A 27,623-nucleotide genomic window follows, 5' to 3' on the forward strand; every position below is an offset into this window, starting at 1 on the left:
CGACGGGCGCTGCCGGCCTGGGGCGGCGCAGCGCCAGCTCCCAGCGCCGCGGCCCGGGCCGCCCCCGGGCGCCCCCCATTCGCGCTGGGCTAAGGGTTAAGGGTTGGGGGCCGCCGCTCCGGGCGATCCCGGCGCTGGGGGCGCCCCGGCGGCGGGGCAGGAGGCTGGGCCGGGCCGGGCCGGGCCCGGCGGCGCTGGCGGGCGGCCCGCGTCGCCATGGCGACTGCGCAGCCCGCCGCCATGGCGGAGAAGGAGGGGAGCGGCGAGGGTAAGGCCAGGGGCCCGCCGCGGGGGAGCCGCCATGGCGCAGCCGCCGCCGGGCACGGGCGCTCGCAGCCGCGCGCGGACGGGCCCCGAGGCACCGCGCACGCCGTCACGCGCAAACACGGACACGCGCGGCCGGCCCCTTGGTGGCGCTACCTGGCGGGGCGGCCGCGCGCGTCCCCGGCGCCTTCACGGGAGCCGAGGCCAAAGCAGCGGCTCCGGCCTCTTGGTCGCCGCCTCTCTCATTCATTTTTGGATGTGTCAGGTTCTATGTGCCAAGGGGAAAAAAAAAAATCGGGCTGCTGATAGCATCATGACTTATTTTTAGAGACAAGCATGTTCAGCTTTAGGAAGCATGAGCAGAAATGATGTTTTATAGGCTAAAGGTAACTGCTCCTGCTGCAAGGGTGTCGAGCTGTCGTTTCAAGGGAAACGAATGCACTTCCTGTAAAACTCACGGCATTGTGGCTCTGAAAACTCACCCCGAGTTTCTGTAAACCAGCTTGGGTCCCCAGAAGCATTTTGCAAATTCCAAATATTGTATTTGAATTAATCTAAATAAAGCGCTATTTCATATTACTCAGGAAAAGCAATATTTTCCACAGAGAAGTCCTGCATAAACATTTGTTGTGGGCAGTGCTGAATGCGTAATTTGACTTGGTTTAAAGCATTTCCAAGACAGACTTTGCAGTATAGGTATATTGCATAAATGAAGAGTAAGACTACTGCAGTTTCAATAAGGACTGTTGCTACCAGAATTGCTTCTTGAATATTCTTTTTTTGTATGTATTCAGTCTTACAAAGGTGTATTTTTTCGATCATTCCCTTTGGCAAACGAAGCCGAAGTGCAGTACTGATAAGAGATAGGTAGAAAATTCAGTACAAGAGCCAAGAAGTCTGCTGAATTATCTGAGATATGAGGCAATTTGCTGCTGTAGCGAGAGAATAGTAATATTGGGACTGTCCACCTCCACATATTTTGTGGACCCATACGTACATGAGATTTTACAGCATTTTGGAAATCCGCGGACAGAAACTCTTGGAGAAGGAAGACTGTGGTTTCTAGATTGCTTAATTAATGCAGGTTTTGTAGATTCAAAGTGAGGATACTTTTTCAAAAATATTACTGAGGAAACTTTTTTTCACCCGTTTTTTAGTGTCTTGTAAAACACTTCCTAGGAGGCTATATCACATGTAGCAGTGCCTCCTTCTATAGGAAGATGGTCTGTGCTGTCATCTTAAGCAACCTTGACTCCTCAGCTCTGCTCCTGGCCCTATCAGGCTTCCCAGTTGATCACAGAAAAACAACATACTGCACTTTAGCTTCCAATCTGTAAAATTAGGACAATAAGTTATATCATGTGGCTAATCCAAGAACAAGATGTCTAGCTCAGCTTCAGTGATTCTAGGGAATCTACGCTTTTATTAGGTGGAGCAGTTGCTTGTTACCCCATCAAGGCTTCTCGTTATTATAAACATGTTTGAGGCAAACGGGCAGCCAGTGTCTCATTAAACTGCTGGAGTCCCAACAGGGTAAGTAGCTGCTATTCGTTGTGGAGTTGCTATTAGGCTCCTGGTGGATAGCAGTTAATGGGTTAAGCAGGATTCCCCAAAATTCATGTGTGGATCCCACTTTCTAGCAACAAGCATTCTACGTGTAAAGTAAAAGTTGCGGTTTGCATATTATGGCTCAAACACAACAATAATGTTGGTCGTGTAGTCAAATAATTAGTCTTTAGGGTGTTCCTCAGTTCTTTGTAGAACTGCGGTTCCTCCAGCTTTCATGGTAAAGGTGTCCCTCAGGTCCTATTATTTTTGACTTTTGTCTTCCTCAGAGTTAAAATGCCTGCTTAAATACCTTACAGATAGACACACACACACAAAATGGCAAAGGGTCAAGTCTTGCAACCTCTTGTGCATAACATTACTTGCATAATGTTACCTGCTAACACTGTTCTTGTGACATTGATCCTGCATGTGCAGAAGTGTTAGTGGATCATGGCTATAATGTATGTGGCTGTATGTTTTCTGTATGAACGTATAGCTCTATATTTGTGCTGCTTTATTTTTTTCTACAATGCTTAATGTTTGTCCTTGGACAGTAGACTGTCTCCCTTTTTTTTAATATTTGTCTGTATCTTCCTTCCCAACATTCTGTTTCTTTTCCTTCTCCTGCGTCTTAATTCAGTCTCTGTTCTTCTGTTTGCTCTCAGATACTTTATATATATATATAATTTGCCATAACTTGTCAGATTTTCTAAATCTTAACTATCTCTGATTGCAATACTGATGTTACAAGAAGCTGAAAGCAAAATGTCAGACTGGTAGTGCCTGAAGTAGAAGTAGACAGAAGACAAGACATATTTTTCTCCAGCTGGGTTTTTAAGAAATTACAGGCAAGTACATAAAGGGAAAAAAACTCAGTGTTCTATATCATTATGGTAACGTCATGTACTTGATCATTATGATGTTTTTTCTAAGATCGTATTCATTGTGCCAGTTAGCACATGTTTAAAATGAAATTAGGGACACAAATTTTAACCTGAAAGGAAATACATTAAGTAGTCTAAGCTTTTGTTTCACACACTTACACCCATACAAAACTAGGTAGCTAGTTACAGATGTCCTCCAGATGTCCTCCAGGATGTCCTCCTCTCCCTGGCTCTGCAGTGGAGAGCCAAGCAGATAGGGAATAACCATTCGGACGTGCTGGCTTCTCTGGTGGAGAGTTCGGAGTTGTTCCGAGTAGTCGGAGTTACAGCTGCAAGGCGTAAGCAGTCTCAGCAGATCTCTGCCCCACTTGCCAAGCGCTCACGTTGGGGTAACACAAGTTGAGATAGGAAACAGTTTTCACTCTGATTTTAGTACCTTATGCAAGTACAGCAACCGAGTGGATTGAATCATACATCTGTCTGCTCTTTATGTGGCCTAGTTTGCAGCCTGTCATGCTAATGAGCTGGAGATTTCCCGCAGTTTATGTTTGGTGAGAACCAGCTACCTGCCCAATTCTCATTTCCCAAGGGCAGGAGTATTAAATTAGCCTGGTGCAAAGAAACAGAGTTGTCCCTGCTTCAGCTGCCAGGCTCAATCCTCCGGCATCGGTGGATAGTACTGCCCTTTTCCGTGTTATCTCAGTAAACTTGGATTCTGCATTCACTAGAGGTACTAAAAATGTCCTATCACTTCTCCCCCTGTCTATTTTAATCAAGTTGCAAGTTCAAGTGTAGAGAGGCTGTTGGCTGCCACCAGCATCCTAGGCAGTTGTAGCCATTAATTCTGCCCAGAGCAAACTTCATTAACGCAGGAGTTTCAAACCTGACACGGCAAAGTGCTTAAGCTGGGCACCGCTTTGGGAATCCCACTGAATGGGGTAATGTGATACACATGATCTTTACGCTCAAGTATAACTTTTAAGTGCTTGCTATACTGAAGATTTAAAGATGTAGCTGTTTTGCCTTTACCCAAGTGAGCATCAACATTTGAAAGGTACAAAAACTGATTGAACACTTCCTGCAGACCTGTTCGGTAAAATAGTGCATCAACCAAATTACCTCGTTAAAAAAGCTGCTAGATTTCCTTGTGGAAAATAACAAAATTAGCATATATTGTCTTCCTTTTGTATGTGTGTGTGTGTTTTAATAGCTGGCTTGCGTAGGGCTCAAGCAAGGAATATTTCAATTTGGGAAGAAAATTTAAATGTATGAGATCACTTAGGAAATCAATGTTTTTTCCTATCCCAGTAGAATTTACAGATAAAGACTATGAATATTTTCCTCTGTTGACATTTCTGTAAGAAATTACTTGTGAAGAAATGTTTATAGCTTTTATTAGACTATAGTGCTGTTTGACATGCACCTTGACATCCATCTCCATTATGCTTTAACAGTTGCACTCGTTTGAGAGTGAAGCAAAAAATGAGATATGCCCACCTTTATGGGCAAGCACAGGCTGTACATCTCCGACCCTCTTGGCTACACTGCTGCAGCAAAAGCTGTTGATCTCAAACAGGTAGTTGCAGATTGACAGTTTTCTTGTTTCCATGGTGCATAAAATAGCGGAAGTTTGCTTTTTTTTCAGTTTGGTTCTACTTGGAGCTGACTTACTGAATAAAAAATGGGCTGGTTTGCAGAAAGGCTTTAAACTTTTTGTCTTTTAAACAATGCCAACCAGCAGATAAGCGGTGCCGACAGGGAGCTAGAGAACTCCCACAAATTATCTTTCCAACAATAGTTAACATGTTATTAAGAATTTCCATGTCTACATACTAATTATTCTGAGCGCAAGATTTTTCTTTTTTTAATTTAGCAGTAGCTTTATTTTGTGTGAGCAGATCCTGCTCCGTTGCTATTGGCAATAAAATGTGACTGACTAAAGGTCACGAAAGGAACATGATCCCGGGCAGCAGCAGGGTGCAGGGCCCGTGTCCTGCCGCGCTTTGCGGGCTGGGCACAGCTGTGTCCTGCCAAGGCCTAAATCTGGCCCCTGTGACCACAGAGGTTGGCCTGGTCGGTGCTACTTGGCAGGTCCCGGGAGATATTTTTATAAATTGTCTTTAGCTGAAAGGTTCCAGCTCAAAACAAAACATTAGTGTTCAACGCTAAGTTGATTTGGGTAGTATGGGAAAGATGACAGGACAGAGGAAGGGGCTTTCTAGCTGAGTCCAGCCTGTTGCTGCACACGGCCATAACTTTCAAATATTTGCCAAGTTCGTTGTTGAAGATGTTGAGTTTTCATGTTGCTAGTTGGAGCTGCGGGGAGGTTCTAGACACTTGCTGCTGTAAGGCTGAGCTTGAAAATTAGACGTGAATTCTGATGGTTTTTCAATGGTCAGTTTGTATCCTCTTTTATTCTGTTTGCAAAACTTTCCTTTAGCTTAACATTCCTCAAATGCAGTCTTATCCTCTCTTAATGATGTGTGTTAACGTCTTAAATTTGTCAGATTAAATGCTGTACAACTTCAGGACACTATTCTGAAGACAAAAGGAAGATGGAGGCTCCTATTCCTCTGTGATACATAAAGAAAGTGATTTAGTGCTGTGATAATTCCATGAAAACTCCATAAAAATGAAAGACAGCAACAAACCCCAGTAATCCCTTGTCACTTTGTTTTGCTTTCACTTGGACCTTTGAATGGTCCAAGTCATCACTCCATAAGTGTGCACATAAAAATGCAACCAGTATAGATTTTTCTTTTTAAACCTGTGAGACATTGTCAGGGAAAATAAAGTGCCTGTGATATGTTATATAATAATAGCATGTATTAAAAGTCATACTTAAAATCCTTGCTCTCCCATTATGCTTTAGACAATTACACTATGTCTTCTGGAATTTAAGGAAGAGATTAGGTTTATGTAGGTCTTTCAGAAGAAGTAAGTTCATAAACCTCTCTATTTTAGCGGTTCTCCTATGCTCCTGTAGTTAAACTTTTTAGAAAATAATTGCTTGTGCTTTAAAGTAAATTAATGCTCCGAGCTGTAACATCCGCTCGGTGCTGGCCTCTGATGCGCAAACGCTCTGGCAGTCGCTGTCCCAACGTATTGGGGATTCGGCAGTGCCAAAGGAGCTGCACATCCTTGCAGCGCAGTTTGCCACTGGTGGTGAAGGATAATTCAAGTGCAGGCTAGACACAGCACTTCCATTGCTAGACACAGCGCTTCCATTGCCTCCCAGGTGTGGGCGAGATGAGAGATACGGGACAAACTGCCACGATGGAGATTACTGTTTATTGCCAGCTCTGAGCTGCAGCGGCAGCCCTATCCAATACAACTGCCAGAGCTGAGAATTTAGGGATGGGCAAGACATTCCTAATGGAGATTTATACTGAGCGTGTATTGCCTGATGAAAAGGGAGACTGCTATGCATCTGGTTCTGACTTGAAAAAAACAAGGGGGCAATTATTTTTTGCAGGCGATCAGCCCCAAGTGCCAGTATTTCTTTCATTTCACTGTAGGAAGGATAACATCATGAGCTTGTCCTGAGGAGATGTTTATTCACTATTACCTGTGGGTCTCAGGTGTATCAGAGGTAAGCCAGATGTGGGATCGATGGGGCTCCTTCCTCTCTGTCTCTGGATGACCGGGGGCCCAGCGCTGTCCCCTGCCCAGCAGACACATGAGGTCTTTACAGCGGCAGTCAAGGATTTTCCCTCATCATTTTGCAAACCCTTGTGAGCTCACGTGCCGTTTCCCTGCCCTGGGTGTCAGCTCTTCCCGCAGCTTGTGTGCAGGCACCGGTTCACAGGAGAGCTTTCCCCTCAGAGCTGGAGCCGTGAACAGGGTGATGGGGTTTCTCAGACCGTGCTGCTTTGGCTCGGGAAGCCCTAGGCTCCAGGAACTTGGACTCGGCCATGGCTTGAGTAGCTGCAGAATGATGATGTATTTGGCTGACTGAAATCTGGGTCATAATTGATACCTGTTATGTCCAGCTGGGACATGTATTTCTTCCTGAAAATGCCTACTGCATTAGGCTGCTTCAGAAGTAGTATCTGCAACAGCTGTGGAAATCCCATAGATGGTTTGGGAGCAGCAGGGGTCAGAAGAGGCTACCATGAAGCTAAGACAGCAGGGCCTTGGCCAACTGCTTATGAGGTTAGATAGGGCCAAATCCTGAGAACCATAGCTGACTATTTCATGCCATACCCTGATTTTTGTTCTGAAAATCATACTCATGACATAAAACACCTGACTGCTTATCTAATGAAAGTGCTTGTCATTATGATCTGTGACTCCCCAGTAGTCTTTTCTTGTGATTTAAGATCACTCTAAGTGTTCCTTACCAGACACTTGAGACCCGTCTCATCCAACCCTTCCGTCCAAGAAGAGGAAAAAGTAAAATATATTTCAATATCTGATATTAGAGGGAAAAAAAAAAAGAAGAAGAAGTGACCTTTTGTAAGGACTGCACAACAGCAAATGCTCTAAGCATGGGCGGACTTTTTTGACATCTGGGAAGAGAGAAATGTTTATGGTCACTCTAGGTGCTGTTGTGTTCTGAAAGGAGATGCTCAGGAGGATTGCAAAGCATTTCTGCTTTGAATAATGATGACTTCGAGTTTTTTTTTTTTCAATCCCAAAGAGATTATCCTTTCCTTTTGAGCATACGCAGTGCTTATCCAAAAGCATTCCTTTCTCTTCTTTTCCCAGTAGTCTGTTCTCCAGAGCTTGTCTTAGTGCCTCTGACTGGGTTCTGCTGTGCCTCGTTTGCCCTGTGTCCGTACTCCCCTCCTCAGGAGTTGCTCTTGCCTTAATTGATCTGATTTGGGACATGGTGCGTGCTAGATCTTGGGGACAGGCATGTCCTTGCCAGCAAACTTACCGCATGTCCAGTCCTAAAGAGCATTTAGTGGAGTTTTGCAGACTGTAAAAAGCACTATATGACATTAACAGGACTCCTGTGGGGACCTAATCCTGTATGGTAATTCTTAACGGTCAATATGCCCTGCCCCTCCTTCCCTTCATTTTCAAGTTTTGCTTTGTTGTAAATAGTTTCAGTTAGTTTAGGAGCTGTTTGATTTGCTTTTCATGTATTGGAAATCCATATACATCTTCCTTTTTTAACGTTTGGCAAACAAATTGCAAGCCGCCTTTCTGAGGATCTCCAGAAAGAACAGTGTGGAATCCAGGAAAGTAAAGTCTCTGGAAGAAAGTGATGCAGAAAATAATGGTTTATTGCTCCCTTCCAACATACGGAAAATTTTATGTCACAACAAATATCCATCAAGGATTATGCAGAAACAACAAGCGTGTCCCTCATAATTTGTCCTTCTTCATTTCCATAGACAAATGAATTATCTTCAGCAAGCCCAGAAAGTGAGTTCCACTCAGAGTTATCGAGTACAGAGGGTAGGCACTGATCTCTGTGGACTGGTGCGGGACCTTTTTGCCCAGCACAGGGCAATGGCATCTTGCAAGAGCAGCCCAAAATGACAGCAGTAGAATGTGTTTGGTGACCTACAAGGATATGTACCACGAGAAAAAGGTTTTTTTGCCATTGATGAAGAGCCACACTTGACGCAGAGCGGGAAGCAGTAGACCTATAGATCCCTAGCGCATGCCTGTGGAAGGCAGTGCAAGCAAAGGCATCCACTGTGTCAGGGAGCAGCAGGTAACTGGGAACAAGAATTTTATGAATGGTGCATATCCCCTTTCAGATTGCCTTTGGAGCCACTTTCCAAATGTGAGATAAGTGACAATAGCTGTTTTCTGTTGACAGTGTGATTGTGTTACTCATATGCCACAGCGGAGAAGGAATGAGCTTACACAGTTATGTGACCTCTATCTTCCCAGTCCTGAAATATTGCCTGCAGTGCTGGTTGTGTGTGTTCACAGTGCATTGGTCATTAATCCATTGCTCTTGCCAAGGTCTGCGTGATGTGCATAATGTGTGGTCACCACACAGATGGGGATTTCTAGCAGTAGGACAGACAGGCCTTCTGTAATGTCATCTCAGCCTTCACTGTCTCCCTGGCTTTCTGACTGTTGCTTTTGGCACAGGATTTCTTGAAACATCCATGTGAATGCTAAGTGACTACTGCCAGTATCATCTAGCTGCTGCTCAAAGGAGAGGTACAAATGCTTGTGCCGTTGTGACGTTCCTTGGTTCGCAAGGCTCTTTCCTGGTAAGGCCGACTGTAGGTCAGTGATTACACATTGCTCAACAGCTAAATCATTCTGCCACTTGAAGCCTCTGATGTAGGGTGAGTTAAATAAAACGGTTTCATCAGCATTGAGGACCCTCTGTGAGGACTGGCTGACATGTCATGAGTCATGGTGTTTATTTGAGTGTAAGGTCCCAACAGTCTTGCCAGTGACGCTAGGTCACGCTGTTAATGCTATGCTTTAATTTCTGACAGGTACAGAATTTGGTTTACATACAGCAGAGAAGGGCTGAGTCTTTCACTAGGCATTTGTAACTCAAGATCTACTACTTAAGAAAGTGTCTGTCTGTGCGGTCCTCCGTTGGATTTCTGCTGCTTGCATTGATTAGTCAGTCAAGTCCCTGATACCTTTACAAGAGTGGTGCAGTGTGTTTTGGAGGCAGTATGGTCTATGGACTTAGGCACCTTTGGGTCTATTAAGTGCTGAAAAGCACTGGCTCCTTGTGGCTTCTTTTCCAGCTTGGCATGGTATCCTCTGGTGCATGTTTTGTGCTGAGTCTTCAGGGGTGGCAGCATAAGAATTTTATGAACAGCTAAGAATTTGACTGTTTATCAATTCAGCAATACTCTTTATACTTAATTTGTTTCTCAGTGGGTCAATTACTTTAATTGTCCTATTATTTTTGTCAGTTTTGGTTCCCAGGTGTGTTAAAACTTCCATATCTGTGCATTTAGAATGCTGTCTACTGTGCAATCAAAGCCTTGGATAATATTCAGCATCTCTTGTTTCATCAGATAAAGTTACTAGCAACTCCTAGTGCCATTAGTTGCCACCAGTGGGTTGTCACAAACTGGGTAGGTTATTGTGCATTTTATGATTTTGAGGTTGAAATACACAGCTGTGCCATTCGTCTTTTTTAAATTTTTAATGAATTTGTCAGCTTTTAACTGAAAAGAAAATTTAAATATTTACACTGTGGCTGGTCAGAACACTTTTTTGTTGTTGTTTTTATTACTAAAACCAGATTCTATGAAATGGCCTAATTTCTGTACCCAACTTGGATTCAAGAAAGTAAATTTTTTTTGTACTAGTATATTGCATATTTTGCCCATGTTACAATTGTCTTATGGCAATAAAGAACATGAAGACATAAAGTAAAATAGTGTTTAATATTTTTGTGTCAGAATTTGAAGTGGCTTTTACTGTTAACTTTGCCACATCCTTAATTAAACCGACAGCATGTATTTTATTATCAGACATCAAATTAATAATCTGACTTTTCTAAAACCCTGTTCGCTGCTGGTGTCTTTGTTCTCACAGGTTTTTGCACCACAGACTATGGCACTGTGAAAAGATTGTTCTGATTGCTCTACCTGGAGATCCGCGTACTGTCTATCAATTCTTAAATATAGCCCTTTATTCTCTATTAGTTTTCCACAAGGGAGTTAACGGTGGTGGAAACAACCAGACATTTCTTTTCTGTCTTGCATGTAATGCTGTTAAAAAAGCAAGTGTAACCCTAGGGCGAAGTTATACTCCTAGCCCAAGGTTGATTGCACATGTGGTGATAGATTCACGCTGATCGGGGTTTTGCTCGTCTATCAAGATATGTGCTGGATGCCATGACAAAAAACAGTGGGGAGCAATCATATGGCTAGCTCTCAATGATTATAAAAATATGAAAGAAAAGGCCTTGGGATTAAATTTGTACTTCTCTGAGAGTGCTTGAACGGGACCTCTGCAGAAATCATTTAGGCTTTCTTCTTCTGCAGGAGATGGACTAAAATTCAGGTTGGCTGAGTATCACCTGCTGTAAGATAGGGAGCTGCTTGCCTAGGGAAAAGCACTGTCCTGTTTCTGAATCTGCAGAGCATAGCTTGGGTCATAATTCGTTTCAGTGGGGAGATCTTTGCACAGTCTATATAACTAACCCAGACACGGTGCTTCCATACTACTGCTTCACCAGCTGGTCAGTAGCAGGAAGTACCATCTCGGCAGAGACCCCAGCACGATCATTTCTCAGGAACTGATACCCACCAAATCTCAGGAAGCTGCATTTGCTATTTCATAATTTGGTCTGAATGGCTGATCTCAGGTGGAGCTTTTCTCTTGGTGCCATGACCACTTTGGGTAGTTTCATGTTCCAGTCTTTGCATCACAGTTTTCCCAAGAGACATAGTCACAGCACAGTTGAGGTTGACAGGCATCTCAGGAGATGGTCTGCTCCAGCTCCTCTGCTCCCACAGGATCACTCAGAGCAGGTTGCCCAGTCAGGTTTTAAACATCTGCAAGGCTGGAGACTCCGCAGCCTCTCTGGGAACACAAGACCCTGCAGATCTGGTAGGATCCCTTAACACCCCTGCTTGCTTGAGGGTGAAGAGGAACCTGAAAGTCTGGTTTGATGCTGGAGAGTTTGTGGCAGCTGTGTGAGCTCTCTGCCAATGTGGTGCCTTTGGCCTGACTCTGTAACCGGAATCTGCTGCCCTGAAGCTGTATATCCAGCAAGGCTTGCAATTGCAGCTAGAGCTGGCCTGAGCAGGGAATTCTTAATTGCTCAGCAGAAGTGAATAAAATTATTAGGAAAAGCTCACTACCAAACCTTTATCCTGACTCATGGATGGCAATCAAAGTATTGGTTGTTGGTGGCACAAATACTTCCTAGATTCCTCCTTACTTAGTGTCTAGGTGAATGATTCCATCCCTTACAGATCCCCCAAGGCACTGGATTCAATTCCGGGTGCAACAAATATTTTTTTTTTTTTTAGGTGAAGCTCTAAGCTAAAAAAACAACAACAAAAATACTATCTCTTTTTGAACAAAGTCTTGATTTTTTTTCTTTCTTTCTACTCTTGTAAGTCTAGTTAGTGAGCTAACCTGTTTTCTCCAGGTTGCAGTATAGCAGTGGGTTTATCACTCCCTTTGGAAGAATCAAGGATCTTTATAAACCCCTTGCTTTTCTTCAAAATTGCTTGATTTGTCTTTCCAGAATTAGGACTCTCTTTTCCAACAGCACATATCTTAACGTTAATTTATTTTATTGTATATTACAAGACACAAAGTTATAACATTGTGTATTCTACAAGCTTACAGCTTCATCATATTGTTCCTCTGTGTTCTGTAATCTAATATACTTGTGTCATCAATGCTATAGGAGGTTCAGAGTAGAGAAGAAAATATCTCCCTTGCCTCAATGTTTCTAGCACATAGCATACAATTGCTAATTCTTCATATTAGTTTGACTCTACACTAAGCCTCCTGTGGAATTAAGAAGGTCATATAGACAAAAATCTGATGTATTCCTTTTCTTCTACAGAGTGAAAAGATTTTGCCAGTAGGTTGGATTCAAATTGCCTCAAGGTTGTTTCCTCCCTGTGCTCCTTTCCTTCAGAAACGTCCCTAAAATAGAATTAGCTGAATGCAGTAAGATTTTCTTCTTTAAGGTGAGGAGAGATTTCTGAATAATTTTTAAGTCAGCCAAGTTCTTCAATACACTTAACATGAAGGCAACATGGGCATTTGTGGCAAAATATTTTAGGTAGTGGTACACTTTGGAGTCGTGAAAGAGGAGCAATAGCACAGAAACGCATTTCACTGGTATAATCAAAGAGTTCATCTTATGAAAACACCCTGGTTTTCCCTTTCTGCTCTGGAAACACAATGTTTTAAAATAATTGATGGGCTTCTTTGACAGTGTTTGAGATTTCTCCTGTGTTGGCAATGCTGAGTATTGCCACTGCTTTTTAATATCTTGACCTACATGATAGTCCAGTTAAAACACTTGCTTAAAAGCCTGAATAGCCCTTATAAGAGCAAAATGATTAATGCTTTTAAAAACTGTTTCATTCTTTCTTTTTTTTGCAAATGAGTGAACTAACCTGTAGGTGTGTTGAGCAGTAATACTAACTAATAAATGTATTCAAAGCCACGAATCTGTGAATCAGCCCTTAATTTTACTCTTTCCATAACACAAAAGGAGTTTGAGTATCCCATTACATAATAGGTTCATCAGGCTGCTTTGGGATCTAACCCTTTCCCATGAGCAGTTGACAGCTGCTGCTCCCTAGCATTTTAGCAGGATTGTTTAATGCTGGCCTATCTGTTCTTTTGCTGCCACTTTTACTCTTCACATAATTCCTTCTCTTTGAAAGAAAGAGCTGCTTTTGAAATTGTCATGACCTCGTTGCAGAAGCAAGCATTAGAGCAAATGGCCCAGAGGAAGAAAATAAAGCAAGCTCATACAGTTAAAAGAACGGTAGAATCTAGCAAGTTTTATCAACTAGAAGTCAATTTTTGAAATGCTTATTGCAGAGCCACATCTATTTAGTTGCTTCTGTTCCCTACAAACACTGAAACTGTGGTCTTTGAGAAGAAATGTCACAACAAGGATAGTTGTGGTGCTTAAGTGTTGGCTTCAAATGGGCCTCAAAGTGCCAATGGACAGGCTGGACAACCTGAAGAGGAAAAATTTAGGCTGAAAGTACCAGAATAATTAATTTGGGAATCCTTGTTCCCTGCCGTTCTTAGTTAACTGGCAGTGTCTAGAGCTTTAGATAGTTCACACTAGACAGACTGGGGAAAAAAAGGAAAGGATAGTATAGAAAAGGAAAATGGTAATGAATACACATTTCAGTTATTCAGTTGTTCTAAGGAATTAGTTTTGAGCCATTTAGTCTTCTCATTTCTCGTATGGTAGAGCAGCAGCTGAAACTAAGAAAATAAGAAAAATGACAATGGATGAAGCATTTTAGTAACATAATAATGGAAATTATACATCATCTCTACAGGATGCATGGGAGAGAATAAGCAGTTGCCTGTACTGGAATCTTTTTTGGCCCAGTATCCTTCGATCAGATAGTTTGTATCTTTGATTACAGTGTTTTTCTAGTTAGTCGAATTGCTAGTAGAATTAATGAGTGCAGTCTTTTACTTGATCAAAGTTTAGGTATTTCAGTCCCAAAATAGTTTAAAAATTGCTCCACAGAGCAACATGAAACCTTTATTCTATACATGGAAGAGGGTTTCCTTGTGCAGATGGATTTTAATACATTAGGAAGCATCCTATTTACTGAGTTAACTGCGCCTCTGATCTCTCTGTGGCTTTGCTGAAGGTTTCGTTTTAGGAATCCATCTTTGCATCCCTCCAGAAGAGAAGTTCAGAGTGGATCACAGAAGTCTTCAGATAACCACCTTTGCCATCCTGAACTATGTTGAACATCTTTGGCTCTCTTTTTTTGAGGGACAATGTGAGATTTAGACAGTAGCTTTTTAGGTGTTCACTCATCTCGCGCAGAGTCTTCTATAGCACTATAGAAGGTATAGGTTTACACTTTCCTCTGCTGATCTGGTTCTCAATCACAGCTTCCTGTCAGTCCTTGGAAGAAGCATGGATGATCTGCTCTCTAGATGAGATGATTATTTTCATTCAGTTTCAGGACTCTGCTTTGCTAGGCCTCTTGAAATAGGACAGCCTAGTAATGTACGCTATATCCACAGAAGGCAGCATGAAAAGGACGGATGTCCCCGAAGATCGAACGCTGGAAATGTTTCCCTGCCTTCCCATGGTCAGTTATTTATTTCTACAGAAGGCTCACCCATCAAACCAAGAATATTCAGCTATAAATATTCCTTCTGCACTTATCTGTTGCAGGGCATAGTATACAACCAAAGTGCCTGATCTTAAGAAGAATCAAACACCAACATTGTATGCTTGGGACTGGATCCAAGACTCTTGAAGTCACTGAAAAGATTGCTATCAAATTCAGTAGAGCAAGATTTTAGGGCTTCTTCCATCAGGACTTGGGTCCACTTAGGTTTAGCTGTATGTTTTGGAAATGGATTAAATATGATTTGTACTGCTTAGGCAGATACAAGGCAGGCAGCTATATTTTTATGTAGAGGAAAAAACAAACAAACGAAAAACAGGTTTCCCTGTACCTAGGGACTGAATGGGGCTCTTCCTCAATAGAAACCTCTGTTAATTAGTAATTTCAAATGTGTGGTACCTATTTCTGCCTCTGCTTCCGTCAGAAGAATAACCTCCCAGGGAGGAATTTGAGGTCTATTGCTACTACTCTTCTTTTTGAATATCCTCTGGGAGAGTTCTGTGCCAAACACTGTCAGAAAGCAGCAGGCAATTTTATAAGGTGCCCCCTTGGGTGTCCCTCTCTTCTCTGTGAAAAAGTCTTCACATATTTGGTTCTATCCAGTAATATTTGAAGCACTTGAAGCAAATTCAGGCACTGCATTTAGTTGTGTCAAGTTTTGTTATGTTCTACTAGAAAGCAGACATTTTTGTCATGAGGACGAGGCAGCGAATGAAAGACAGGATTGCATACTGCAGCCTCTAGGATTCTCAAACCACTGGGATTGCAGAAAACCAGATGTGGGTTTGTTATGTCTGTGGAAACAATGACCACGGGTGTAGTATTCATCAGGGCTGGCCCAAAACAGTGTTAAGCTGTTGAGCCTAAAGATGAAAACAAATTTGTGCTTATTACTATATTAAAAATTCAGAAGGAAAGTGTGAAAATGAGAAAGCAGATTTTGAGTACATCTGATATCAGTGTCCGGTTGTGGCTGTGGTGTCACTGTGGAGGCAGTGGGACTGGCCCACAGAAATCTGCCTCCCGAGCACTGTGCTGCGGGCTGGAGACTGGGGCCGTATTTAGCCATAGGAACCAAAATGTCAACTCCACATTGCTTTTCTTCCTGTGTTCTGCCTCTTGGAATCAAACTACAAAACTAATCAATGGCCTAGCCTGTTCTAGCCTGGCTTCCTTGACTGGCAAGCTCCCGGAGGACACATCTCTCGTCTAGTTTGAGGTAGATCTCCTTTGTTGACGTTCTGCTCTTCAGAATTTACTTCCTGGTACTTTTGTTACACTAGGAATAACATTTCAGGCTTTACACTAGATATAACTGTGATAATTTGTGGATCTTTCCTCAGTTTTTAAGAGCGAGGTATAAACCCCAAATGTAGCAGACTAGCACTTCCCCTTCCCTGAGATCTTCCTTTCCAATTTGTTATGATCAACTTTTTATCATGAGACGCATTCACGGTGCCCAGATCTTTGCTGTTTCCTTACTGCTGGCTCTCAGCTTTTCATATGACGTGGACCACTGTTTCCTGCATGTGGGAACCTGGATGAAGTGACTCAACCCCTCACGAGGGCCTAGGCCCAGGCTGGCCCTTGCTGCACCGCAGGCACCATGGTGTCCAGGGAGGGCTAAGGCACATGCTTGGGGAGGACCTCTCCGAGCAGGTCCACACCTGGACTAGTGGGTGCTCCGGCAGCTGGGGCACACCATGGCCCTGGACGTCACACAGCTGCAGAGCCATAGCATGGCATGCTGCCAGTGTAGATGACAGATTCTGCTTTTAGTTGTGTCCTCCCTCCTCGCTAAAACAGAAGAAAATTTCTGCTTTTTGGAAGTTATTTTTCTGTTTGCCCCCTTGTTTTGCTATTTCTGTAGTCACAGTTTTCAAATCAGAAATAAATTGATTGCAGCACTTCAGTGAATCTTTTGCTTCTCTTACGCTTCTTTTTGCAGATCGTGCAGTAGCTGAAATTGAGAAGAAGGTTATGGAAGCTTTTGAAGTGTTTGACCATGAATGCAATAAAACTGTGGATGTCAGGTTTGTAAATACCTTCCCACGGAAATGCTACAAGATCAAGTACAGACTAAAATAATACCTTAAACCTGGACTTGCTTTACCAGAAAATATAATTGAAACAGCCCTATGGCCCTGCTCAAACAATTTATTTTTGCTTGTTTATTTAACTTTGTGTGTTGTTCATTGCTTGAAGGCTGAGATTGGCTTGAAAGAGGGATGTTGGGGCTGGTGAACTGAGACAAGGGACAAACAAAACTAGGCAAGTAGTCTAAGGCTGCAGTTACCACTAGCAAATACCTGCTCCAGGAGGTCATGTAGCGCTGCAGGTCTTGGGTCCCACGTGGATCCCCTTGCTGCCAGGTTAATCCCAGCACATCAAGAAGTGCTTCTAGCAGCATGTGCCAGTTACCTCGAGGTGCTTTGAAGAAGGTGTCTGACTGTAATGCATCCCGTGGTGATAGGTGAGATGTTGTTCTGATGAGAATGTGTTTTTAGGCAGCTCCTGTTTCTACAGTGGGGAAGCCTGAAATAAACTTGTATACAATTTGATTATATAAGTAAGGACCAGCTCATAATGAACATAAGATGTTCATATTGATTGCATCAAAAGTCCATGTAGCCCCAAACCCTTCACCTGGGCTACTAATAGTTGCCTGAGGAAGAAATGTAAAGAACTGAAGAAACAGAGAGTATTTCTCATTGTTTGTTGTAAATCTGCCACATAGTGATTTGAGTGACTTGATAGATAGTGAATAATTGTTCCCCCGTTCATCTTCTCCATGAATCCATTAATCATTTTATAGCTCTCTGCCGTATCCCTTCTCCATCACAGTTGTTCCAGGCTCAAGACTCCTAATGTATAAATAGTCTCTTAAAAAAAAGCCGTTATTGTCATCATTCCTTTTTTACGCTCTTTCTTGTTCATCTAGTTCCTCTTCAAAATGTAATGACCAGAAGTGAGGGAATGGGATGATCTTACGGGAGTCAAGAGGGAAAACTGCAAGCACTATTATACAATATTATGGAAATACAAAAAATATGTCTTAGGGAGTTAGAAAAAGTTCAGTGAAAGAGCTAAGATGGAAACATAAACAGTTAAGACTCACCAGGGGTATTGATTACCAGATACAGAGTCAAAGGAAGTCAAAATAAAACATTCACAAATAATTATAATTCTGGTTATTTCTACCAGAATGTAATACTTTGTTGCTTTAACATAAACATCCATACATCTAACAGTATATCTTTTTTGGTGTGTGTGTGTGTATATATGTGTATATATATATATATATATATAAAAACATGTTATGACTTACTGAGCAGGTTATGAATTTGTTGTCATTAAAGTTTACTTAAAGTAACTTTTCATATTTTCAGTTACTATTTTCAGAAGAACTTCTAGATCTTTTAATTGTAGTTCAATTTTTGAGCATAAACACTATGAAATTATGGTAAAATTATGTTTTCATAAAATATTCCTGGTGTTATATAATGAAGCCAAATAAAAAACCTCTTCAAATGTTCCAAGCTTCTTCTCTACATCAAAAAAAAAAAAAAGCATGAGAGAGATGCAGACTCCTTAGGTTTTTTAGAGACCAATGTCTCTAAATTGAAAAATATGGCAACTTAATTGATACAAAAATAGGTTTCAGTTACACTAGATATGGGAAATATCAGTCTGTGTCTCCATTCTCAGTAGAATTGCCTTTCTTTGTCTACAGGGGTCTTTGGGAAGTGCTCTTTCTTAAATTTTAGATGCCCAGAGAAAATCTGCATAATCCTTATTCTTTTTTAGCTAATCAATGGTTCTAAAATTAGGCAATATTTCTAAAATCAGGCCTTTTTCTTTTTTTTTGATATTTTTGTCTACTATGCCACGTCCCCCGGGGCAGTGCCAGCTCTCCTTGTGCCTGCCCGTTGCCGGCCGCCTCCAGCCCCATCTCCGCCAGCCAGTGTCTGTGGGTCACTGCCCCACGGCAGCAGTGACAGCTTCAGCCCCACCATGTCCCGGCCCTGACCCACGGAGGGTCTGTCACCCTTGAGAGGCAGGGACAGGCCCTGGTTACGAGCCCTGTCCTGTCCCCGTGATGTTACTAGTTGTTTACTCAGTTGTCATCTACAGCTGTGGTCCAGGCAGATTGGCTATGAAATTTGCTACCCTCTCCACTCTGTGTGATGCCTAAAGCGCTGGAGAAAAAACAATGGCAACAATAAAATTGTATGAGTAAACATTTTTCTTTCCTTCTTTATTTAGCTGGCCAGCCTTCAGCTGTGAGACAGAATGTCCAAAACTCTATTTAACATAAAAAAGGGGCTATTTCACACTATTTTTTAATCATAGAACAGTTGCTGACAATGAACAACAACATTCCCAGGTTCACATTGCAAAGTTGTGTTACATTAATGTGATTATTAATGGCTGATTATCTTGTATCAGAAGGTGGCAGCACAGCACAATTCTTAACCAAGACTGTAGAAGTAGGAATATGATTTCCTGAAATATCGGGTTCCTGGGAAGAATAGGGAAGATTGCTTTCAATAGCCAGCCAACACCAATATTGTGCGACACCTAATGCAAATACAAATTAGTAAGAAATAAAGCATTGGGAAGAAGGTACTTTTCGATTCTGCTTGCAACATACCCTAAATTTTCATGATTTTGCAAATCCAGTTATGAAAAATAGTGTACCTTGGGTGAGAACCACAGCTCAAGAATTTTATTGCAAATGCATTATAAAACTTGTGTGAGCATAAACTCAGTTTAACTGTCACTTTCTTAACGCTAGAAACTAATCAGCAAAAGCTGGAGCAGCTGAGCTAATGGAGAGGAAGCGCCCAGAGGTCCTGTAAACCTCACATTATTACCACATGTGATTCTTTTTTTTCACAAGTGATGCCCAAAACAACATGCTCATGCTGGCACTTGCACAGGTTGCAGAAGCAGCATCCAGCAGTGCCAGGGTTTGGGACACTGGAATAGGCACTAGGAATAGACGGTTTGGTTCTGTAACCACTGTATGTGTGAGGTTGTGTTTTGTTTTGTAACTATTTTTTGTGCAGTCTTTCCCTTGCTTTTGTCTATGGCAGTGCTTCCAACAATCAGAAGGGCAGCTCGACTTACCTAATTTTACCTGTGCTTGGTGTGTCATATTTGGAGTGTTACTGTTTTAAGATGGTTCTTTGAGAGGCCATTTCTCCTAGCTACCGTTTTTATTAGGCAATGTCGTTTTCCCTCAAATATACCTGCAAAGATGAGGTAGCCACAGAGGTCTGCTGTGGCAGCCAGCAATACCATGGATATTTATTCAACTGTACTTTAATTTTTGTGTTGTGGAATTGAAATAGAAATCATAAGAAATACTTGTGCTTCTATTAGCTTCTATTATCATGGCCTAACGCTTGCTAGCACTCTTTTCTATAGCTTGTTTTGGTAGCTTTGTTTGCTTTTCCATATTTTTTTTTGCATTTGATAGTAGTTTGTGATGTATCTATCTGGGAAGTACAAATTCATTTAAGAAGTACTTAAGTTTTTCTCCATATTTTGCAAACTGTCAGAACTTACTCATAACAGTCAACCCATGACTTCAGATTCATACTGTGCCAGTCTCTAAGTTTGCAATTGCTCTTTCTTTCAGAGAGATTGGTTCAATTGTCAGGTCACTGGGTTGCTACCCGACTGAGGCACAGCTACATGAACTGATTGCAGAGGTAAATGCTTTAAACGTTTTTTCGTTTTCTCTTTTCCTTTCTTTCATTCTTTATTATTTTTTTATTCTCTCTTCTCTCTCTATCTTAAACTTCGGTGCTTTTGCATTGCTGTGCTGGAAACCTAAGCCCTTTTCCCAGAGGTTGGAAGCTTTGTGGAAGTGGTCCAGGCAGGCAGTTTCTTGGGTTGACCTGGAGCAAGCCTTTAGGCTGATACGGCAACAACGCTGTAGGTTGAAGTAAGGAGTCTTTGACTCTCTTTTACCCCAGAAGGTCACTGTGACACTTAAATGCTGCCAGAAGGAGCTGAAAGATTCTGGGGCTGGGAGGTGGTGGAAGGATTTTCTTGTTTTCCAGGATATGTCAGAATACTTGGGCTTGGGCCCTCTTTTCTTCCTGTCTCCAGCAAAAACCTGGACTTTTGCATGCCTGCCTCTTCTTGGTAGGCTTGCATGGTCTCTTCTAGTTTAGTATTTAGTGTGAAATATCTTGTTCTAAATCTTGTAAAAATGACGCAGCTGCTTCAGACGAGGAAGTGCAAAGAACCATCAGAGGGGAAAGATCTGTTATCGTGATACTGCAATCTGTCTCTTCTGGTTCTGTACTCGCAGTACCAGATTGTCCCAGCTCCCTCTGACAAACAAGACGAAATAGGAAAGAGAAATTACAGTGCTTAATATAGATGATCTTTTTATTGGCCCACAATGATTGTAGCTTGCACTGAATGAACTCTACCACTGTCTCAGAATAAACAACTGAGAAAAAGAAGGGGATGCTTTGATTCCCCCATCACTATCTCCAGATTGGGGTAACCAGCAGATGGGAGGTATTCCTCCTCTACCTCCCTGCAGAGAGATTAGATTTCTTTTATTTCAATTTCACTGAGAATTTGAGATACGTAATGTAATGAAGTACAACACAACGCAGCTGTAAGGTGGAAGATTGTTGAGATACAAGGATATGACATGTATGCAATTGTTGTTTCTAAGGATAATAAAATAAGAAAAAATGCAGGAAGAAAGAATATATTCAAGAGTACTGGTTGATCTAAAAGACCACTAAATTCGAAGTTAAGTCTCAAAGGTTTTATTGTGTCTGTAAATGAAACTTCGTCATAGTTTTCAGTATGAGAAGAACACTATCTCTTTATTTATTATCTTAACCCATAATCCAAAATTATCTAAATATGTATAGGGTATCATTATTATTAACCATGGTACTGCCATTTTATTGTAATCTGAACAAAGTAAAGATTATATCTGTTGGCCAGTTGATAACAAAGTTATTTCTCCACTATCTGTGCCCGTGATAAGCAGTGGTCCATTTCTGTCGCTCACGTCCTGTGTGTGTCATTCAGCCATCTTCCTATTGCAGGAACAATTAGGTTGTAAAACCTAATTTTAGCTAAACCAACATATGTTGCTTGCAAGTTTTTTTTTTTTTTTTTTTTGTAGCTGCCTAACTATCGTTTATATAATTGTTTTATCTCTGAAGTTATCATATACTGTTTCCTATATTGCCTCATATAGTTAGCCCTACTAAAAGAGTTGATATTAAATGCTGGGCCTAGAACAGGTGCGGGCTCATCTGAGGGTTGCTGCTGCTGCGCCACAGTCCTGCGGGGTCACTCTGGAAAGCGGTTTTGTTTCTTTGTCCCTCACTTTCCCAAACATTATGTGGACAATAATAACATGGTCGTGAGCAAAAAGAAACAAAGCAAAATGAGGTGCTGCTGTGCAGGTTTTATGGCTGTTGTGGATGTACCCAGAGGAAAAAAACAGAGCAAAATTTAGAGAGTTTGAACTAGCAAACGCTGTTAATGTAAAAGCTGCTATGAAAAGGGGGGGAATTACAGGCAAATGAAAACACCGTTGAGAAATGAGGTGACAGAACAAGAGTGAACATGAGGAAGAGGATATACTTGGAAATTTGAATACCCACTGACTTAGGCCTGATTAAAATATTCAGTGCACTCATATATCTTATCAAATTTTAGAAAGAGGATTAGTTTTAAAAGATCATAACATTGCTGGTTCTGTAGAGTCACTGAAATGGCAGCTCTTCTTTCCAGGTTATTGGGAGCTCAGGTTGCTTCTTGCCTCCTGGGACTATGTCCATTGCCAGGGAGGAAATGTTTCTTCTTCGCAGACTGTTTTCTGAATGCAAAATGCAAACAGCACACTAACAAAAAAAGGGAGAAAGTTGGATATTTGCCAGTGAGAACTGACCGTTTGGCACGTACGGTGAGCTTTGAAGGTCACCTTTAATGAGTTCTTACAGTATGAAAACTAGGATGTCTTTCAACTGTTTGGATGAGCAGAGCTGATGTTTTTTGGCTCTTAAATGTGGTTTATGTAACTTATCATTTTTACAGATGCTTTGGGTCCTTTCTAGTTTCTAGTTATTCTGCCTCTGGTTATATTATATATAAGACATATCTATATATTACTTACAAATAGCTACCACATTTCTTTTTCTGTCTTTGTAGACTCTTGAACTACTACTAGTTGAAGCATAGATACTTCATAAAACAATCCTTCCAAGTGATTTATGATGCATGTAATAGTTCAGTGCACTGACTTACTGTTATAACACTGGAAAAAAATCAGGTTTTGCCAAGTATTTTATTACATCTTCTCAATAGGTTAAGCAGTAAAGCAAAAGATCCTGTAATGGTAAAAAGTACCATTTTACTTAGCAAGTATGCAAGAGATTCACTGCCTAGCTAAAGATGCCTTCTGCCAGGCTTAGCAAACAGAAGGGGAAAAGTATATTTTCAAGCCAATTTCCACTCTAAAGCAGCAAGAGGTGGTGGCTACCTGCTTCTGTCAACCAAAATCTTTGAGAGGCACTGGAGGAGTACGTGCAGGAGCAGCTCTTTATTTAGCAACGGGATAGAGCAGGCAGCTCTGGCGCAGCAGGTTTCTTACCTCAGTCTTTCCCTGGCTGAGATTTCAAGCTGGTGCCTCCTGGAGTCTTCCTTCAGCCTGGCCTGTCTCTGCAGAGGGCTCTGCAGGGTGTCGCTGCTGCTGCGTGGGGCTGCCAGGCGTGCATCCAGCCTGAACTCGGGCAGAGGCAGGCTGCCTCCTTCAAGGGCACTTATTTGGGGAATGGAACTTCGTATTTTCAGTGAAGTAATATGCTGGTAAAGTTTTTGAGCATGTTTTTTGTCTCCTATGGAAGTATAGGCATGCCGTGAGGATGCTGCTAGAAGTCCCCAGTGCTTCTGTGCAGCCAGTTCCCTTTTAGTCTGTTTAGGAGGCAAGGTGAAGCTTTTCTTTGTGTAGCGTTTTATGGGCTGCCTTGTGGATGTCTCGGACTGCTCTGTCTCAGTTTGTCTGCCTGTTTGACAACCCTATCTGGCTATGAAACATGTGGAGGCAACAAATTCCGTCCTAGGGGTGTACGAGGCTGGGGCTATGTCCAAACTAGCATATTAAATGTGCCCAGAAACATCCTTGGGTGTTGATGCCAGCTGGCACAGAGCAGCCCATGGTAAATGTTTCCTCCAGACTGTCTGCTGGGGGAGGTCCTGAAGTCCGAGCGCCCAAGCTGGGCCTGGCAACCACGGGAGAGCGTTAGTTAGTGCCAAAATCCTGACGGGGAACATGCTGCTGGGGTGCTGTTGTGGGTGATCACGTTGCGCTGCCTGGGGATGTTCCAGCGCGTGCTAGATGGTACTAGCTGGATGCCATCTGCTTGTTCTATGGAGTTCCTGTGGAAGGTGAGCGGTTGCTGTGCCCGAGGCTTTGGGATGAATGGTTTCTGACCACAAGAGGGCAATGTTGAGTTGTAGAAAGATTTTATTGCAGCCAGCCTGTGTTTTGCCTGGGGTATAATTTCATTTCCTTCTATTTGATCAGAAGCATTGCACACCGATGTTTTGTAGCTGCGTGATGTTAAGAACCATATATAAATATTCAAATTCCAATTGTAATTTTAATGCAGAAGCCATTCACTTTTTCTGTTTTTGCTATTAGTTTGCTAATGAGCCATCTAACCTACCATCCTTAAGTTTTATTTTTAGGTAGAAGAAGAAGAACCAACTGGATATATTCATTTGCAAAAATTTCTTCCAGTGATGACAAGAGTACTAGTTGAAAAAAGGTATGGAAAGTGGATTTTTTTCCATACTAACAGGACTAATACTGAAAATGTATAAGAACAGTATATAAAAAGTGTATGATTATATAATAAGAACAATAGTTTTATGTATCTGGAAGAAGTATACATCTTTGTTTTAACTCAGTTTACCTAAGATTGTTAGTGAGGCTAGAGTTCAAAGTGATTTAGTCTACATAAAATTATATTCAGGTGACAGTATAAGTGATACCAGCTTATAATCATGAATTGTGATGTGTCATTTCTGTATTTTTAATGTGAATCAGAATTAACTTGCTATTCAGCATGTTCTGTGCATCGCTGAAAAATATTTTATATGCAAATTGAGGTCATAACCACTGCTTTTTCTGTACATATGAATTCCAGTTACTGAGAAGGGCAGTCTGTTACAGTGTATTTTTTTATAAGTTGTATAAATCAGCTTCATATTTGTGTCTGAAAAGCAACTGCCAGGTCCGGCTGAATGTACAATTAGCAGTCTAAAAGACTGCTGATATAAAAGAGCTGCTGGTCTAGAAGTCTCGGCATTATTCAGAGACACCCTGAAATCTTTGCATGTGTACAGGACCTTGTGATATTCTACAGTAAAAGCAGTATTACCCGTTGGGAATTTATCTTGCTTTTTAAAGATGGCGACCCAGGGTTTTGGAAAACTCAGTTTTGTCCAACCCTGGTAAGTTATTTAGCTTAGTAAGTTATTTAGCTGTTCAAAAGTCCAGCTGGCCTCAGTAGGAGGCTGCTACATGGGATATAACTGTGCGGTTGCCTGAAAGTGCATCGTTGGCTTCAGGCTGTGGGCACAACTTAGGGCTGCTTGTGAGGTTCTTCGCTTTGCTCTCTGGACCCCGAGCAGCCCGTGGGGTTCGGTCCCCGGGTGCAGGAGTGGGTGCCTTGCCTTCCTGGGCTCCAACACCCTCCCCTTCTCTGGCCTTTCTGGCACATTCCCTGCTCCACACTGATGTTTGCCCCTTCACAAAGTGATATGTTGCTGCTCTGGGCTCTCTCCTCCCCTTATATCTGCCCATCTGCCCAAGCACACACACACTTTCTTCAGGCTACTGTAAGCATGTCGGAACCCACTTTATCTTTTAGGGCATTATGTCTATAGTTATTTATCCAAGGGCACATGAGATCTGGATCACAGAAAAACATGGAGTCTTTCTAGCGCATGTGATCTTGAGATAGCGAAGGAGTGAGGCAGGTCTGGACAAAACAACCAAGCATTTTGAACCTCTTGGCCTCAGTATCTTCAGTTCTCATTATTATTTTGGGGATATGGTGAAAGTCTGCTGAGATATGGAGGGTCTCCACTGCTATACATGGCTCCCTTTTCCAGCTGTGGAATGAGTCACACGTGTGCACGCTCTGCCTTCTCCCTGAAATCATTAGTGACAGACCTTTTCCTTTAGAGCTACCAACCTCTTTTGCTCACCATCAGCTCATTAGACCTTCAAAGTCCCATTAGATGATCTGCTGCTTAATTACCAGCCTACCTGGACAAAACTTTGTTTTCTTGGTTTGGCCATCTTCCCCCGTTTAGGATATTGGCTTCATGGAGTGATTCAGGCAGTATTGATTCTTACTAATCCACTCAGCCAGCCCAGACATGTAGAAGCCATTCACCTGGCTCTCGAGCACAAGGAAAATGAAGCAGGAACATAACCCCAGAAGTAAAGATATGGACAGTTCAAAAAGTCAAGCTGGCATTAAATGTTAGACAAACTTACTAAATTCTCACAGAAAGTAGATTTTCTTTCTTTTAATGCTTGTGTTTTAGCCTTTCAAAATAGTGGAGTAGCCTTGGAAACAGTGACATTAATTTTTCTGATTCAATGGTTTCAGCTACCAGCCTACTCCAGAAGATGTTCTTCTACATGCATTTGAGGTCTGTAATTAAAAGATTGAACCACTTAATTGCTGAAAAGAATTTGCTGATTCTTGATTCTGTATTGTAAAAACCACAAGTTTTATTTCTTCTTTTTTTTTCCTTCTTTTTTTAAGGCTTTAGATGTGAATAAATGTGGATATCTTACCAAAGAGGAGCTGGTAAAATATATGACTGAAGAAGGTAACATGCTGACTAATTATTCTTGTAATATCGGTACTTAAGAAAACACTGTATGTGTATATGACACCTGGAGGCCCTGATTCTGCATGCCAAAACTTGCAGTAGTAGATTTGCTGTCTTCACACAATTCCGTTCTCTCAATGAGTGGCTGCAAACTAAAACGTTCATTGGTGAATAATGCAGGGAAAGGACATTGCCTGTCCTTTTGCAGGTACCTTCAGATAGAGCTTGCTATTATGGAGAATCATAATTCAGTCTTGTGTGGATACTCTATGCTTCTGTGTATATCTTTGTTTTTTCTAAGGATGTGACTCTTTTTCCTTCCTCGTGTAATCTTGTATTTTGGATTTCCAAATGTTTCAGCTAATTTCAGTGCTCATTCATTCCTGCATTATCTTGATCTTAGTTCTGGTGCTCTACTCAAACCAAGAGATTCAAAGACCAGATTTAAGCTGTATATCATGTAATCCCCAGTGCTCCTTGAAGAGCCTGCTTTTCTTGCATGGCTGACTTGTGCATGCCTGCCTCAAGTACCAAAGGGCACTCATGTTTTGCACAAGGCTTTCCAAGACTTGTCTTCAGATTGGGACTGTATTCTCAAAGAAGGATGCAGTAGGCCAGCAGCAGCTTAGAAGCTCCTAAAAGGGAAGAAGCAGCAGCCTTTCATGATGTAAATAGGAAAATGAGAGAAAGTAGTGCTAATGTGGCCATTGTCAGAATCCATTGTCATCAAAGAAAAAAGTGGGAGGGCAATTCCTGTTGCAGTTTTGGGGGTTTCTGATCTGAATGGAGATAGGAAGATCTGGGCTCTCAGTCTCCTGTAGGCCAGTTGGCTTGGCATGTGGGACTTATACTTGTGAAAGTAAAAGAATTAGATTCTTGGTATTGCTCATTTTCTCCTCTGTCTTGGGACTGAAAGGAAATCCTTGCAAGGGAAGAGCAAGGGCAATTTGCCAACCCTGAAAGAATATGCATTAAAGTAAAATGTTGCTGTCTGTTCTCTTTCAGGTGAGCCCTTTACTCAGGAAGAAATGGAGGACATGCTCTCTGCTGCTCTAGATCCAGAAACAAATACTATGCGCTACAAAGACTACATTACATTGATGATAGTAGATGATGCTTAAGAACTTCCCTTACAGAATCTGACTTGCTTTTAGTAACAGCAGTGTAGCTTGACAATTACTTGAAATATGTGTAGCGTAGCATAGCAAGGCTCAGCTTGTGACCTTGTGCTTATAATTAAAATAAAATC

The 27,623-nt window shown here is 41.8% G+C and overlaps 1 protein-coding gene across 1 annotated transcript; it reads left to right on the forward strand.

Moving 5' to 3' along the window:
• Positions 1-238: 238 nt before the first annotated feature.
• DRC8 (dynein regulatory complex subunit 8) lies at positions 239-27,623 on the forward strand. Its single transcript, XM_088524313.1, has 7 exons — positions 239-268; positions 16,413-16,497; positions 20,112-20,184; positions 24,209-24,288; positions 26,146-26,188; positions 26,305-26,371; positions 27,380-27,623. Exons 1-7 carry the CDS (start codon positions 241-243, stop codon positions 27,493-27,495), a joined length of 492 nt encoding a protein of 163 aa, XP_088380439.1. The 5' UTR covers positions 239-240; the 3' UTR covers positions 27,496-27,623.

This window comes from Tinamus guttatus, unplaced genomic scaffold, assembly GCF_059628265.1.
Source record: "Tinamus guttatus ecotype Peru unplaced genomic scaffold, ASM5962826v1 Tinamus_guttatus_pri_ptg000208l, whole genome shotgun sequence".
Lineage (NCBI taxonomy): Eukaryota > Metazoa > Chordata > Aves > Tinamiformes > Tinamidae > Tinamus > Tinamus guttatus.